The sequence below is a fragment of the Trachurus japonicus genome, chromosome 14 (assembly GCF_045865225.1).
Source record: "Trachurus japonicus isolate A0001 chromosome 14, Traja_1.0".
Taxonomy (NCBI): Eukaryota; Metazoa; Chordata; class Actinopteri; order Carangiformes; family Carangidae; genus Trachurus; species Trachurus japonicus.
Genome location: NC_140920.1, coordinates 12,490,161 through 12,507,902, shown reverse-complemented (window position 1 = coordinate 12,507,902; position 17,742 = coordinate 12,490,161). Strand labels below are relative to the sequence as shown.

The following is a 17,742-nucleotide window of genomic DNA, read 5'->3' as shown; positions in this document are numbered from 1 at the left end:
TGTCCATAAATATGCACGTCTTCTTTTCTAAATAAATAAAATTAAAAATTAAATTGAAATTGCAATGTGCATAATGCTTTGTCATACTGTTAGCATAAACCACACAGCCACAACTGAAGCATATTGTTTCAACCCTAAATAACTGCAACCCCATGAAACAACATAGCATTAGGAAAACATATATCTAAAGACTTGTAATCTACAAAGCATAAATGCATGCAATTCTAAATGCAAACAAAACACTTTAAATCAATGCAACGTAAAGCTGATCACGTGCCTATATAAAACATTAATAGTTGAAAAAATAACATCGTCTGCACTTGTACTGTACCTCCCTTACCTTTTCGTTACCGTTAACAATGTTAATTTACATCAGCCATGTGATAATATCTATACTATCTAGCTAACTGCCGCGGTGCCTAACTCAACCTGCGTCTCTGTTCCTTTACATTACATTAACATTACGTCGCTGCAACGACGTTTGTCCCCACCTGTCCGTGCAAATGCAAATGTGAAAGAAAAGTCGACTCTCAGGTGCAGACACGCCTTACCTATCGATAGCTGCTTGCGGGACCAGAAAAACAAGCCGAGCACCGCTGCCAGACACGCCGCAAACGTGAGCCAAGGGAACATCACAAACTGACATCGACACCTCGCATTTAACCTGTTAATGAACCGAAACCTCTGACGTAAACCATACTGGTCACTGACGTAATTCACGTAACCGATGCTAACCAACGTCCAGTTCCAGCAGCTAACTAACTACCGTAACTACCGTAACTAACGTTACCGCCGGTCATTTCAAAGTTAGCTCTCCAAACAGCAGCCGCAGATAAGCTGAGACGCGGTAGGTGTTAGCTAGCTTACCAGCAGTGGCTAAAAGAATTATGAAGCCAGGCAGTGTGAGCTCTAATGCAGCCCTGCTGACTGTTTGTAGCCTACTGTACTGCCGGGTCGAGTTTTACTGTACCGGAGCTTGTGAACGCATCTTATGATAAACAGCTCTGGTAACCTAATCTGAGACGGACATCATCATCATCTAGACGAGCAACCAGCAACTCACCGGTGGAGATGAACCGACAAGTAATCCTGACAAAGTTGAGTCCAAGAGATCGATAAGTTTGCTAATTGCGTCTCTCGGGCATCTCAGTGATGATGGTGATGAAAAAAAATCACATCATGATGAGGTCACACTGCTCCATCGGACGCTTCAACAGCAGAGAGTGGGGTGATGTGACGATGCGCAGCCAGGTTACTCACGGGCGTTCAACTCTGACCTCAGCTTCCGCTATAGAAACAGAAGAGATAGAAAAGACTCCACACACGAGCTAGCACATGCACCATAGATGCTACACCACAGGCTAGCTGCATATTAAATTATGTTATGTTATGGTATTGGTTCTTTTTAAACTATTATTTCTTGTCTGTCAGTTTTTGTTAAGTCATTCAAAATAAACATACACACATTATGTTAAACAAAATTGCTCCTTAAGTGTCATCATCTAATCAACTACTCTAAAAGTTTTATATCTCTAGTGCTATATTATGTTATGGTTGTGATTCTGAATTTAAAAAAAAATACTATTAACACTGTTTGCCCTTTGTTATAGTGTTTGGTTGCTGTGATTAGTTTGAGTGGTACACAAAACCATCAGAATTAGGCTAGTCAGTTATAGTTATAGTCAATTATAACAAAGCTTGACTGGCAACATCATCCATTGTAATAGCCACATGAAGGTTTCATCTTTCATCTACTGCCTATGATCATTCGCTGTACAGTGAATGTGCTCGATCTATTATATCTAGATCTAGAACGGGCTCATCCTCAGATGACCAATCAGATACATGTAAGGTGTTTGTGGGTGGGCTTAGCTGACTTATTGGAGGGGCGGGTCCCGGAAGAGGTGGTGCTGCTTCAGGCATGTAGTGCATGTGCAGTTTACAGTGGGACAAAGCTGATGTCGGAAGCGGCTTTAGACGGGCACTGCACGTGTGTTGTGGAAGAGGAGACGTTGGGCATCAGAGGTTTTGGGAGGGTATCATGTGTGGTCGAGGGTAGTTGTGAAAATGCTGAAGCTCACACGATACAAGACCGCCGTTCGTTTACAAACACACATCACGCGTGCAGTTATGACTAAAGTAGCTACATCAGCGCATGCACAGCTCTTGTGTGTATATCGCATTAAGTGTGTGTGGATTGGAAGAGAAAATCTGCCCCAGCTCGGTTTATGAAAAATCATTCAAATGTGTTGCCAAAGATCATTATGAAAGATGCATAAACATTAACCTCATCATGACACGTTCAAAGCAGCATTCATCTTGCTGGATAAACCTAAAATGGGTCTTTGGTTATTACGATTTTTATTGAGCTATAATAATAATAATAATAATAATAATAATGGAGACCAAATGTTCGTGCTGTATACTCGTTTTTTTGAGAAAACTTCCACAAAATGATCAAAGTTTGAATTTCTATATCCGAGGACTTCTCAGAGTAATGGCTGTAACTCACCACGAAAACTTACCTAAGTGTTGCCAAATATGGGAGACCAGGGATGGTAACACTTTTTGTCTCAGCTATTGCAGGATGTTCATGGTAGTAGGGCTCTCAAATTTTGACACAGTCCAAAAGATTAGTTTCTTACCAAAAAATAAATGTTTTTTGGGCTGTAAACCTACACACTTCTTCATACAGCCACGCAAATTCACATGCAATGTCAGGCAGTGAGTGGGTACACATGATCATATTGATCACATAACTCTATTATGTATCCATTATGTTATCTAGGCCTATTGGTGAAATTCATGCTGTTACAACCATCCTCGATCTCCCCTATTTAGGGTTGATGCAATTTTGATCCACTAGATGGCCTCAGAGGCCATAGTCTGTCATTAAGTTCTGTGTAATGGTAGAAATCTTTTTATATCCTTTTATAAACTTTCTTAACTTTTGTAACTTAAAGGATCCAATAGTTTGAGATTCTGGTAATACAATTATACAAGCTTCATCAATAATTAACATGGATAGGAAAAGCAATTAATAAAAACAAAGATCCATCTTGATTTTATTGTGAGATAGCCTAATTGTTTGGCATGTTTGTTCACTGCATTAAACATTTTAATTCAGCTTAGTATCATATCTCAGCCTTTAGTGATCCATTACAGTGGCTGCTAACAAACACTGCTGTTAACTATTAAAAATTAAACACATTGATATCTTCGGACATGGTCTTCCATTTTTCATTTCCATGGCCTGTGAGCTAATAGGAAGAGAACTGAGATATAAAAGACATACCCACATACCCTATATTAATGTAGGAGTGGGTGGAATAAGGCTTTGTTAGATAATGTAACAAAAGCACAAAGGCAAAACAAAACAAAATAAGTTGTGTTATTAGTATTTATTTTTGGATACACCAAGACTTTATTTGACTGTGTGAGAAAATCCATTCATCTGCAATAATCTAAAAGGAAGCTCTCAGTGTTCACCATCTAACTTTTTATTGCTGTGGAGCAGAAAGTACTTTCAGACTTTAACTTGTAATTTGTCTGGTTAATTTTATTTGAAAGGCCTTAATGGTAAAAGCAAAGAAAGCAGTACAGCTACACCAAGCTTACTGCAAAAATCCAGTCACAGACAGATGATGTAGTGCTTTCAGAAAGTATTTAGACTCTGTAGGCTACCTTAGATTTCTCTTGATCATCTTTGAGATGTTTCTTATTTGGAGTCCACCTGTGGTAAATTCAACTGACTGTACATGGTTGGGCAAGGCACAAACCAGTCTCATATGACAATGCAGAGCAAAAACCAAGAGACAGGCGTTGTAACACAGATTATGTGTAAGGAAGTTACAAAAGGACAGTCATCAGTGTTGTAATCAACCAATCTGGGACTCATGGTAGACTGGCTGGGCGGGACCCAGACTGTGAGAAATAAGATTCTCTGGTCGGAGAAAATCAGGATTTAACTGTTCAGCTTCAAAAGGAAACAAGGCCCTTTTCATCACCAGCCCAATACAGTTCCACTGGCGAAGCATGCCAAAGTTGATTGATACCTTAAAAATCTACACATCCTTGTAACAACACCCTGTCAGATATATAGTAGTGCTTTATTCATGATAACACAGGCTTTTAGATAATATCCTTGTTAAGTGAATTATTGATGGTAAACTTCAGATGACATCCATATTCTCTTGGCCATGTTGACATTTTTATCTCTGCACTTTCAGAATAATTTACACCATCTATGTCGAGCATTCGTCCAGCATGCAGGAATATGTTATCCTTGATGCACTGTGTTGACATTGGGTCATGCAAGGATAATGAAACAGGCCTCCCTCACTTTAACCCTGATAGAACTCCCTACAACTGCAGGGAGGGACGCTGTCAGACTGGGAAACTCTGCAGTTGACCTTCTCGCTAGTAAAGAAGCTACGCTCAACCAAGGAGAAAATGCACTCAACAGAGGCATGATAGGAGCCTAGCGCAGGGGGAGGACTTTTCAGATCAATTTTCCTCCTAAGAAACCACTTGAGGTTTCTCTTTTTTCTTTAGTACCAACTACCAGCAGCTACAGTTGAAAAAGAAACATTTTTGCATGCCATGTTGTCTTGACTAACTCACTAATTGAAATGATCTTTTAGTGAATGTAAACCTTTTACAAGGTTTTAGTAATATAGTTCAAAACTGTAATCTCTCTTTTCGTAAAATATAAATTTAAAGTTCACAGTTTTCTTGTGAAGAATATAAATGTTGTCCATTTAAAATTCAGTTTTTCAACATTTGTGGTCACAATCTCAAGTTGCATTGTCACAAAATCCTAAAAGCTAAGTGCCTTTAAATGTGTGAATACCCTCGATCCCAGGGTAATTTCTTTCTTTTTTTTTTCTTTTTTTTACATACCACTAAGCCTTCAAATCTTGATTGGTTCCTGGTAGCTATACAGCTTATCTGTATAGGATCGCAGGGGAGCAGGAGTCAATCCCAGCTGACACATTGCTCCACACATCCATGCTAGTATCAGGCAAACAGACAACACATCATTAGGGTAACTATCCACCTTTTATTACTTTCATAATGTGATAACCTGCTTGTCGACCACAAAGAATTTACCCGGTTGCATCCAGTGTGATAAATGACCAACTTTACTCTTTCAAAAATGTAGAGTGAGCGAGGCATCTATTTTGCATACATAATACAACTATCTGCATTTGTTTGCATGAATAGACAATAACTTTTGCAAAAAGCCAGAAGTGGCGTATCTTTTTGTCACAAGGTGCCATGACCCTCTAACTGCCTCCAGTTAACTGCATAGTTTCTCCATAAAGCTGTTTCTCCCTGTCCTCAATTTATATCCTGTGTTACATTAACATGCATATAAGCTGTTTGTTTATATTTTAAAAAATCTGTGTGAAAACCTAAGTTTGTGGAAATATTTCAGAACAATTTTTATATTGACTAAATTAGTCAATATGTCATTTATGATGCATTTATTTTTCAGTGCATCTTGAGGAGATTTACTTGGCAGGGGGGTTAACAACTCAAGTGTAGCTTTGCTGTCACCAGCAGAGATGTTTTTGGAATTGCCCTTGCAAGCAGTGAGTTGTACTCATGCATAAGGAATGAAATGCACAGGACTGCAGACTAACTCATTCACCTTTATTGCTCAGCCACCGTTGCCAAGGCCGGGAGCATGACCGTAGCAGATGTTGCACAACACTTCTGTTAGTCTGTGGAGTAAGACAAACAAACACATGAAATGTATTGTAGAATGGATATGACAGTGTTGCATTCATTAATTTGCCTTTTCGTTTTAAAAAAATGGCCATCCTATGTGACTGGAGAGAAGTGGCACCAGTGCAAAGATGTGGTCTAAGATTACTGTCCAAAATGATTAGTGCAGTATAAAGATCATTAGGTTCATATTTCTCTGTCTTATAATGCATTTGACTGGCAAAAAGATGCCAAGAATGAGTAATGAGGTCAGAGGGACGGCCAAGGCCTAGACTGAGAACATTCGTAAGCCAAACCAACATGGAGAATCAAGAACAGGCCACAAAGGGTGTAGCCAGAAGAGCTGATGTTACCAAAACGGAATTCAGAAGAACACAAACAGTCCCGACCCGGTACCACATCACAGAAATGAGTCTAGATCTCAAATTGTATCAATTTCTTCAATGAAAATGAAAAATTTGTATATAAATATAAAATATTAGTAAGACAACTGCATTCAATGTGAACAGTATCTTTATTTAATTGTGAAAACACACACACACCCCACACATAAACACACATAAAAAAAGACTTGGACCCTAAATAACTTGGCAGACTACCTGCTAAATTATCTTTACTGAAGAGGTTTTTCTTAAGTGCTGGTAAAAAAAAAAAAAGAAAAGACAAAGAAACCTGAGTTTGCAACATCATGAATGTGCAACATTACCCTCCAAGTCCACGGTGCAGCTTTGGTACATCAATATATTGTGAAACAAGTGGGGCAGATAGAATTTCCTCATATCTGGTTGGCAGGTTTAACAGTGATCAGTTACAGTATTCAGTCTCAAAAAGGCTTTGATCAGTCGTGTTTTATACAGTATGTGAAAATGAAAAGGACAAGGGCAAAATATTTATACAACTGTACATAATGAAGCATTAGAAATGGGTTTAATACATATTTAAAGCTGATTACATATTTCAGTGTTATTCCATTTGGGGGAACTTGGGGTAAACGTTTTGTAAAGTTCACTTTCCCAAAAATAAAATAAAATTTCATGTTTAGTTCAATATATAATACTTCCAGGAAGCAATAATTTGAGTTTTTGTGAATGAAAAGACACCCTGATGTCAAGGTTATATTATAGGGCAAAATGTAAATTGAGAGACTAGGAGCCTAGGTTACATGTAACATTTCAAATGTTTGCTAGCATTTTTTTTTCACATGGGAGTATGTTTAGGTGTCTTTTGACCAGCAAATCGCCAGATTAGTAAATTTTAATGATGAAATAGAAATAAGTTATATAGCAGCAACATAAGTTTTCTCATGAGAATTTAATTTTAGGTCATTGTAATGTTAAACATTTCAGAAACTTGTGTCTCATCCATCACCAATTTACTGTGGAGTATGTGGTTTATCAAGTCCTCTAACACTGTTATTTATGTTTTGCAGTTCATCCGTGGACTCCTTCACGGTGCTTTTCTGTGGCGCAGTCTTGTGGTTGGCCTTGGCCTTGTTGCTGTGGTTGTCATACAGTGGGCCTGACTCTTTGCTGCTTGACTTGCACAACTCAGACAGTGAGTTTGGACTGCCAGCTGATTTGGTTGTAAGCAGGCTTGAGGTGAAAGAGGTGGGGATCTGATAAGGGCTGAACCGCAGCCAAGGCCGAGAGCTGTGGAAACAGTGGTTTCTGGTGAGCGATGAGGTGGCAGAAGAAGTGGGGAGAGCCGGGGTGAGCGCGGCTGGAGCTGCCATGTAGCGGTATGGATATGACAACAATCCTCCAAAGGGTGATAGTGAGATTCCCTGTAATGAAAAAAATGAGACTTAATTGAACACCATGGAGCTCCTTATGTCTTCATTGTGAGAAAATGAAAATATTACTTTAGCTTCAGTGATTTGATTCATTTGAAATTGGTTCTAATCCTTTCAAGTAATTGTGTAATATTCATCACTCTGTTCTACACTGGCTCTGACATGCTTGTAGCAAACACAAGTTTAGATACGTTAAATACTTTTTCATGTGTTTGGGAAAACTCCAAAATGGCATGTCCTCTTGCTTCTTGCTAATTAGAATAATTGGATTAGAATAATGCTGTGGGAAAAAAATGTTTGTCACAGGTTCAGTAATGTCCTCATGAAATTTGGCACAAACATTCATTTGTTTGCATGAACTAATTACTGTAGCTTCTTGTGGTCAGAGGTCAAAGGTCACTATGATAGGGGCGGTGTTTAGCTCAGTTGGTAGAACAGCTGGCACATGTGTTGAGGCTACAATCCCGCATTGAGTGTCCCTTTCCTGCATGTCATTCCCCCCTCTCTGCCTCCCCATTTCTCTCTTGACTGTGCTTTCAAGGTCACTATGATCTCATAAAACACTTTTGACCCTTTCTCAGTCATCCATACATTGCAATTATCACACAATTTAACTCAAAAGTCTATTAGTTAAATCAATTTATGATATTTTATATGCAAATGTTCAGTTTCCCTGTTGTATGATAATATTCTGCAAAAACACTCACAACACATTACTCAGCAGCACTGTAACTGGAGGGATTATGACCACATGTCCAGCAGCTTGGCTGATGGAGGAGGCAAAAATGGTCGTTCTTGTTGCTAATGTTTGCTAATTGCTCGGTCAGTATGGTGATAAAGGACTTGAAGAATAACTGCAATTTAATATCAGGTCAGGAAGTAACTATAGCTATTTTAAAAAAATGATTTAAAGGATCATTTTACCTGAATTACAAATTGAAAGTCTTCTTGTTTTAATTTCAGACCTTTCTGTTCATTTTTTATGGGACTAAAATAATTAAAGCAGGATCAATTACTCTGGACAATCTGCAGATTCCACTCTGCATAGTTTTCACTTATTAATTTAGTCATTTTACACAGGAATCTCAATGAAAATCAACAGTTACAGTTAAGCACTCTTGGGTAAATGGAAAAACACTTTGCTGTTGAGTAAGGAGTAAGGAAGTGTTTTTTTATGATTTGAGGACTCATCTCAAGGAGCCAACAGATATGAACTGCAGTTTATGACAAATTTTATGAGAGCACAGTGCTCCTGCAGAGGCGTACCTGAGATGCCAGCATTTGCTGTGACAGGTGAAGCATGAGGGGAGATGAAGAGGTGAGACTCTGAGGAGACAGACCTCCAGCGTCTAGTTCATTTGTTCCAGACAAAGAGGAAAACAGAGGCCCCATACCCATAGCAGGGAAAGCCTCTGGCTTCATCGACAACTGTCCAGGCTGAAACAACAAAGGTGCCCCAAATTTAAGAAACTGTTGGCTGTGTGCACCTGAGAAATCCAAAGTCTGAAGGTGAGCAGAGCTGAGGGATGACAAGCCCTGTGTTTGCCGCATCACAGGCACAACACCATCTTTGATTTGCTTTTTTGAAGAGTCCATCTCCTTGGAGAACGTATCTTCTGACGCTCTAAACACCGGTCTTTCTTTTGCAGTGTCTTTACTGTTACTGGCGGCAGCTCTTTTCCACAATGTCTCCTCGCTTTTCAGACTCAGAGTATGTTCAGCCTTGGAACAGCTGGCTTCAGCAGTGTCCTCGTGTTGTGGGTCAAAATCTGAATCACTTCCAGTATTGTTCTCATCTGTGAGAAAAAAACAACAATGAATTATGCATAATTGTTTTTCAAAGAAGATTTTTTCTGCCCTGCTAGTATCTCATTTGAACTTAGTGGCGACAGAGGTGATGGACACTTGAAAGAGAGATGAATTAGTGCAAACATGTATAGCCATGAAAGAGACAGTGTTCATCTGTGACTAACCCCAAGGCGCCAGGAACAGTTGATTCACTGAAGCAGCAAACTATTTTCATTGCGTCAGAGTGAGTAAGACAGTAAACAGTGGTTGGAATCAACTTCCCTCTATATCTGCATACTTCAAACTGCAGCACCCTACTCCTGTGGTGGTTAAGATGCATATGAGGTACAGTAAATGTATTTCACTGACTGTTATATGTTGATTGGGCGCTGGTAAGTTGACTAGATTCTGTTTTTCTTTTTTTTGTTGGTTGGTTTTGCTTTTTGTTTGTAACCCATTACATATTGTGTCAGGCATCTTCAATTATGTTTTGCATCTTGAAGCCATAATAGGCCTTTTTCTTTTCTTTTTTACAGGAGGCTGCTTTAATTTCAGTGTCCTGCAGGGAACTTTCACACTGACCAGGTTTAATTGGACACTTAACTTGAACAGAGATGTTTATGTGTTAACACCTGTCCCTTTTTAAAGGGTTAAAAATGTCTGCTGTAAAAAAGGCTAAGAGATTAACTGATGGATAGATGTGGGGCATCCTCTACATTGTAAGTATTATTTAAAAAAAAAAATTGTTTCTTTCTACATTATTTATGTTGTTAAAAAGACCATTTCACAGCAGACCTTATGGTAATTTGGTGAACACCTGACCTGTCCTATTCTTGTTATGTTGAATTATCAGACTTTATAGACTGTTCTCGTGTCTGCTGTCTGGTCCACTTCCACCTCTTTGATTTCCTCAGCCCTAGAAAGTGACGACTCCTCCTCCAGAGTGACGTCCTCTTTGGTGCCCAGGATCTCCATGTATACCTTAGTCTGTGTTCAGGGTCAGAATCAGAGAGAGAGGGGCTGTTCCTGCTGCTCTTGTTCAATTGGCTGAACTCCTCTTGCTGGGTGGGTTGCTCCTCAGGTTCCTCTTCAGGCCTCTCATGTTGTGGAGGCAGTTTTTTCTTCATCCTTCCCCCGAGCTCTGTGCTGAGCTCACAGTTTATCTAGAGCTGACTGCTGAGCTGTGTTTTCCAGCTCTCCCAGTTCCCTCTTCAGGAGCAGCATGTTCTTTGTTTGAGCGAGGCTGATCTCTTCATCAGTCGTCATGTGTCTGTCTCAGGTTAATCTTCTGCAGCAGTTCCTCTGACACCCTGGCAGTTCTCAGCCTGCTGCTTGGCGGTGAGAATCATGGCACGAAGCTTCTTGGAGAACCATGTTCTTCTCTTTCTCTCCATCGAGCTGTGTGGTGAGCTTACAGCTGAATAAGGGCTGTTTGTTGAGCAGAGTTTTCAGCTTCTTCAGCTCTTTCTCCAGAGCCAGTGGCAGCAAAACAAGTTCAGTGTTGTACCTCAGCTTTTGAAACATGTATATTCAAAATTGATCTAAAGCTAAATCAAGACAACTTTTCTTAATTTTAATTTTGAATATCTTCATAAAATAAGCCATCAACTGACTAAAACGTGTACATGTAACAAACTCATTTTTTATGCTGAAAATGCTCTCGATGATTTTAAGCTTTATTTACTGAATCATTTCTTAGAGTGTGTGTTTCAGGGATTTTTTCCCCCTCTCATTCTAAATGTTATCATGGAAAAACAAACCATTTTAAAACCTGAAATATAATAAATTTAACCCATTTAGCCACCACAGAATAGCTCCACAATATCATAAAACATTAATGGGTTCAAAGTTAAAAGCTGGAAAAGGGATTCATAAGGATAAGGATAATGAACATTGCCTCTCTATAGAGAGAGAAGACTGTAAAATGTAACATGTTAGATAATGGGTTCATAAACACTTAATTGCATTAATAACTGTAAGTAAACCCACCTTGACAGGTAGGGGTGGATGTCAGGGGGCTGCTCACTAACTCCCCAGGAGAATGAAAAGGATCACTGGTGCTGGGCTGTTCACAGGAGTCATCAGAATCAACACTGTCCCGGTCCACTTTACTTTGGTTCTCATGCAGCAAAGACACGTTTAACTGTCTATTCCTGTGGATCACACACATTTATATTAAAGACAGACTCACACAGGCGTGCCTTTATTCTGCTGTGGTGTTTCTTGCTGACAAAGCAATTACCTCTTTTCTCGTCTTCCATTCCCAGAGTCTCTGAAGCCTTTGGCAAAGGGATTATTGTCGATTTTTAGCTGTGTAATCTATATAGCGGGGAAAAAAGTTAATCTGAGAGTCAGTCAGTCAATGCAAAAGTACACCGACAGATTAAATATAACATCAGAAGCCACAAAACACATAATGTGGACCTGATGAAGGCCCCATTTTCCACTCCAACAAACGCCAGACTCATGTTTTTCTAATCTCTCCACACAAATAAAATCCACATCACTGCACGCAACTAGAGGAGGTCTGCGTGTGGCTGTGGGTAGGGGGGAGAGGGGAGGGGAGGGGGGTTACCTTTTCATTCTGATAGGCAGTGACAGCGATGAACTCCGTCTCAGGGAAAACGTAAGTCCGGAAGGTGCTGTATGGAAGCTTCATTATGTCGTTGGCTCTCACGATATGAAATCTGGGTTGGTATTTATGCATGGAGTTCAAAATCGTCTGGGAGAAATTGAAGTCACATGGCACATTATTAAGTTATAAGATAGCTAGAAAAATGGTGGTTGGGAATAAGCAACAAGTTCTATCCACTTACAAATCCGTGCTTGTCCGAAATGTTGTTGGTGAGTTTGAGTTTGTGGAAAGCCACGGGCTTGCTCATCCACTGCTCCCCTTTGGACGGGCTGTCAGGGTGGATGTACATGCGCTTTGGCATCTCCGGGTCAGCTTTTCCAGCCACCATCCAGCGGGAGTTGTGAAACTTGTAGCGGCAGTCATCGACGGCCACAATGTCCATCAGCAGAATGTACTTGGCTGTTTCATCCAGCCCCTCCACCCTCACCTTGAAAGCCGGAAACATCCTCCTGACAGCAAAGCATAAACCATCAATTGAGATTGTGTCAGAAATAAAAGCGATGCTGTAGAAAGAGGGCATGCAAAGAGTTTATTTTTAATTTCTAGATCAATAATGGCTCTTTCACAGATAAAACTGCTGCACTAAGTGCGCGCTCTTGTTTACTTACCTTCCAGATTTTGTAATAACCATCTCTGTTCCCATTTTGTGAAATTCATTCCATAAATTCTTTGAATCCAGTGTGACTTTTGGATCATCATCCACACCTTCTTCTTGCTGCAGGCTCTTCAAGGAACTCGGATGGGTTGTCGCCGGATGCTGCTGGCGGCGGAGAGCTGCGTGCAGCCCCGTGTCAGAGGCAGAGGCAGCGGTCCGCTCCGACAGAGGCGCGGGGACGGAGGCGAGGTCCGGGAAACTCAGCGGTGGGAAAAACGAGGGCTGAGCGACGGATAGAAAGGCTGACAGGGGCAAGGCACCGGGTCTGTGGAAAGGGTGGTAAGTCATGGCAGCGGCTGTGTCAACTGGATCTCTCATCAGGGCGTCCCATCACACACTGAAAAGTCTCACTTGCTGCTGCTGCTGATGATGATGATGATGCTGCAGGCGCTCGCGTCTACATCCATCCTGCTGCTCCAACCTTTGCAAGAGTTTTTAAGTTTTGCAGCATGAGCCAAGAAGGTTATAAATGGGTAAATGCAAATGTCCAAAGACCTCCAGTTACTGTGGCAAAGGCAAGCCAAGCAGTCTTTAATGTAGTCGCTGGTAGATCCACCAAGGAGAGGAGAGGAGAGGGCAGCGCACTTAGGAACCATATGCCAAAGCTGCTCACTCAGAAAGAGCTTGTTAAAACTCAAGTGCCACCAGGGAGTGAGCACACAGAGAGGGAGTGAGGGAGAGAGAAAGAGAGGCAGGCAGAGATGGTGTTTACACTGTCACACATCTGTCCAGCCCGGCACACTGTACACTAATGAAGCACATTTCTTAGAGAGCGCCTCTCACTGACACTGTTTCCACTGGGCGTGGTTTGAACCGCTCAGACCGAGGGACGGTGAAGGGATTTTAGGGTTAGATGGGGACAACGAGCATAAATAGTATAAATAAGTAGCATCGCATGAATGAAGCATGTCTAATAATTCCCTTTAAACAAAGTTGATTATGGTGATAATGATATAAGTGTCTATAAAGTCATTAGACATTCTTCTTCAGCCTTTTTTGATTCTCCTAATTTCCCCAAATGACAGCCAGGATTTTTTTTCCTTTTTTTTAAAGAAATGTGGCCCTGTCCTGATTGCACCTGAGATAAATGGACAGATGGTAAAATTAAAACGTAAAAAGAAAAAGAAAAAGAAAAAAGACTTGTGTTTGATGAAGTGGGTCTGCATGGGTGTGTTAATTCATGCGGACTTGGCGCCGGTTTGCTGGCGTCCCACAAAGAGCCAAGAGGTCTCTCCTGTCACTTCACATTTAGGCAACTCTCCAAATCCTCACGTTGCCTGTTCCATTTTTCTCCGCGGTGCAGCTGCACAGGGCTACACTCCTCTAGCCTTTGTGAACCGGGAGAAAGCCTAAATAAATGATGAACAGTAGTCAAATCCGAGAATCTAAAGGAAAGCAGCACTTCTCTTGACAGATATGAAAACTTAGAACAATTAGGCTCTTCAGTGACAATACGACTTGCCTCTGGTTTTTGCCTTGTTGCTTACATTTCTTATCTCCCTTGTTTCTGGATTACTCTAAAATAAAACACAGGGTTGGACTTTTCAGTTAGTTTAGTGGCGTCTAATTTTTGGAAACAATAACCCAAAACCCAAATTAAATTCACATAAGAGTAATTTATTTTTATTTTTATTTAAAGCCACTACCAAATAGCTATAGGGGGAAGTTTTTAGTTTCTCTCTTCTAGATAGATGTGAAAAGGCTGTCTCATTTTTCAATATGTTTTATATTGTATTATATTTATTTTTATTTAACACACTCACATTCCTGTACTCCTGTAACACATAATGATTTTATGGCCTCTGACTTTACAGTTACCATTTACACATCTGTAAGCATTTTATCTTGATAAAGTGAGATATAATGTATTTTAAATAAAACAGCCAATCTCCTCATTTGAAGTAGGCCTATAGTGGATCTCAAGTTTGACCACTGAAGTGGTTTTAGTAAATCTCTCCTCCAGTCACTCAGAGCACGTGACATACAGTTTACATGACTGCGTTCTTATTTAGAAATTCAAGATGTAGAACATGATACTTTAATGGCTTTCCTTTTGGACAACTTATCAGGACAGAAATATCACACTCACTCTCATAGTTATACACCACCCTGTCCCAAATATCTTCTTTTCTTTTCTGTTTGTTCTTCTTTCTTTTCTTTTTTGTTGGTGGAATGTGATTAGTTTACCTCAGTGACAGTATTTACTGAAATATGGGGACTATTGCATATTAGTTTATAAAGCTCTACACATGCTTTGTCTCATAAAGAAGTGCAAAAAGACAAAGCGGCCTCTGAGGTAACATTTTGGCATGTGACTTGCAATAATTTCAACATTTTGTTAATTTTTTCTAAGTCCTAAAGCTGATACAGTCTTGCATCAGAAAGTATACGCAGTGTATCTTTGCCATATTGTGGATGGCATATGCAGTTAAATCTCCAAGACATCTTGCAAGTTCATTTTCTCTTTGGATTGATTTACAAATTTAAAAAAAAAAAAAGTCAGTGTTGTTTTTTTTTTTCTGTGGGTTCAACTACAGTGAATGCACAGTGAGGAGGAGTGTTGCTTGACAACTGCAAGGCAGGAAAAGCTCAGGTCAGGATAGGAAGTGATCTCAGAGGTCCTACAAATGATGAATGGCTCCCGAGACAGTGAAAGGTAATAACTTGTAATCAAAGCCATAAGACGAGCACAGAGAAGCGTGATAGAGAGAAGGAGGGCAGGAAGACATCATTCTCCATGTGAATATTCACAGAGGTATGTGGTGTGCATTATAGGTTGCCGGCAGTCTTCCACAACATCATGCCATAAGTTTGGGGCTGAGGAGGGGAGTGGTGGTGGCGGTTGGGTCTGCTTTTCTTCATTCAGTGCTACTGTGAGGGATGGTCTGTGACACGCCACCATTTTTCTCTAGTGCAGCTCCAGCCGACAGCACGAGAGAAGCGCCAGAACAGGAAGGAGACAATCAATCTGAGTGATGTTGCGTGAATTTCACCTCTGTGGTCACAGTCCACACCTGGGACAGATTCAGAAGAATGTTAGGCCACTGAGGGATCCTGACAAGTCATCCAAAGGGCAAGTAAGTAAGTGTATGGCACATCTGAAGATAGGAGATCACTGTATAACATTCAGGAGGAAGAGGACAGGAAAAGAACTTCAGTGAGGACTTAAGGCCACACCGCAAGTGTTGTCTGGGCTCTGTACTGTCTGTGTTTTTTTAATTATGACTTCTTTTGGTAACATGATGGACACCACATATGGATCTGTTTATCTTGAATGTAAGATCTAGACGCTGAAATCACTGTAGCTCCGTAGGAGGAAACTAAATTACCACAGAAGGGCCAAATAGCAAGTATTAAGTTTAGGAACATTTTTTTTCCTGCAGACCCACTTGACTGACTTTTATTAAAACCAACATGTGTTCATCGAACTACATACATTATACTTTATGTTTAATGTGGAAATATCAACGCTTGTCGGAGTGATTCATCGCAATGTCATTTTCTCTGCCAAACCTCAGACTTGATTGGGCGTCTGTGCTCCAACTGATGAATTTAAGTGTTATTCATTAAAAAGAAAAAAGAAAAGAAAAAAGGTTAATGATTGTAACTTTAGTTTCAAATGTGTTTTGTTTTATTTTCAGTTTCCAGACAAGTCATGAAACTAATAGTTGAGTTATTTTATTCAGGAATCTTTAACAAAGTTAACTTTGTAATTATTATAGCGACCAAGTCAAATGTTGGAGCCAGGGCTGAAAACCCCCAGTAATCTTTCATTGACTTAATTAAATATTATTATATTATTTAAAATGGTCTAGCCCATGCTGGAGCAACAGTAGCCCCATAAGCACCGAAAGGTTACAAGTGCTAGCTGAAAGAACTGAGAAATCAAAAAAATAAATCTGGTTACCATCTGGCTACCACCACAAAACTAGAGTAAAAGATTTTTTTTTAAGCAAACGAACCTAGAGCTAATCAAAATGTGGGACATTGTCTCAATATGCCTGATGTGGGACAAGGGATGAAAATTTGAATCCGACACAAAGCAGAACATCTGGTCACATTAGCCATGAGTGGCATTTGAACCTCCAGCCTCAAAGTTCAAAGTCAATGACTTCACCCACTGACCTATCCAGCCACATGGTTTGTGATCTTTGCTCCACCATACTATTATCTTACAGTACCTGCGTCACTTTGCTTCAAAGCTGTGATACAGAACAAGGTCAGTCACTTCTGCATTTCGTATAATACATGATCAACCTGTATTGAAAAATAAAATGTATTGTCCCTTACTGAATTGATACAGGACGCCAACCCTAATGGTAAACTATGTTTTCATTTCCCTGGTATGCCATTGGAAACAAGAAATCCAAAAGTTTCATAAGACATAGTAGAGGAGTAGGGCTATTTAATCAGAATGACAGGCAAGTCATCTGTTACTGTCACTTGCCACATCATTTCCCTGAAATAAATAAATAAAGCTTGAATTAGACAAACCAAGCAAGGATTAAAAAAGCAAATTGTGTCCAGTTCACAGGTGCTGAAAACATCATCATGTTTGCTTTATATCTGTTCATTTTCAATCTGTGTAACTTTATTTGAGCGACCACTAAACTGAAAGTCGCATTAAGATCAACCTGAGGTTCTCCAGCGTATTAGAGATCAGCGTTTAGATAACTAGTAGTACACCAGACACATCCAATCATATACGCACACTTCTCCGGTGTTATCCTGCATGGAAAGCCTTGAAGCATAGTAAGCGTAGTATTATCAGGCCTTTCTAAAGCCATTAGCTCTGAAGTAGACCGGTCAGAGGTTATTACTCTGGCTTGACCTCATCCTTACACGCATCACTTCAGCTCTACCTATTTAGCTCGAAGAGGAAATGAATGCAGGATGGATGATTACAAAATTGGTGAGTGATCCCTTGTTGCTTTAGTTTTGTGTTCTCAGGATAATTTAGTTAATGTCTTAAACTCACTCCATTTTCAAAGCAACATATATTTCAAAAGCAAAATCTCAAACAATATGACAAACGCTCAGTGCCGGTGCTCTCTGACATTTGTGCATCCTCTGTTACCACACCTATAAGTCCAGTAAGAAAAAATAATACTTTTGATTTGAAATTTTTTTAAATTAATT

The 17,742-nt window shown here is 40.0% G+C and overlaps 2 protein-coding genes across 10 annotated transcripts in view; both read right to left on the bottom strand.

Moving 5' to 3' along the window:
• The window catches only part of acaca (acetyl-CoA carboxylase alpha), a 36,730-nt gene extending 35,450 nt beyond the window's left edge, over positions 1 to 1,280 (bottom strand). For 5 of the 9 annotated variants that reach the window (XM_085797557.1, XM_085797558.1, XM_085797562.1 and 2 more), the window contains exon 1: positions 552 to 731. In XM_085797557.1, the coding sequence (XP_085653683.1) occupies positions 552 to 633 (82 nt within the window). In that variant the 5' untranslated portion in view covers positions 634 to 731. Of the gene's footprint in view, positions 1 to 551; positions 951 to 1,063 lie in introns of those variants that run through there. The other 4 variants (XM_085797559.1, XM_085797566.1, XM_085797564.1 and 1 more) reach the window with 3 other exon arrangements.
• A 5,825-nt stretch (positions 1,281 to 7,105) lies between these two features.
• LOC146974353 (T-box transcription factor TBX2b-like) lies at positions 7,106 to 13,494 on the bottom strand. The gene is made up of 7 exons (XM_085796807.1): positions 12,557 to 13,494; positions 12,130 to 12,397; positions 11,889 to 12,035; positions 11,556 to 11,632; positions 11,303 to 11,466; positions 8,792 to 9,321; positions 7,106 to 7,516 (listed from the first exon to the last, which is right to left on the bottom strand). The coding sequence occupies exons 1-7, from the start codon at positions 12,919 to 12,921 to the stop codon at positions 7,106 to 7,108; spliced, it is 1,962 nt and encodes a 653-aa protein (XP_085652933.1). The 5' UTR covers positions 12,922 to 13,494.
• Positions 13,495 to 17,742: the final 4,248 nt, after the last annotated feature.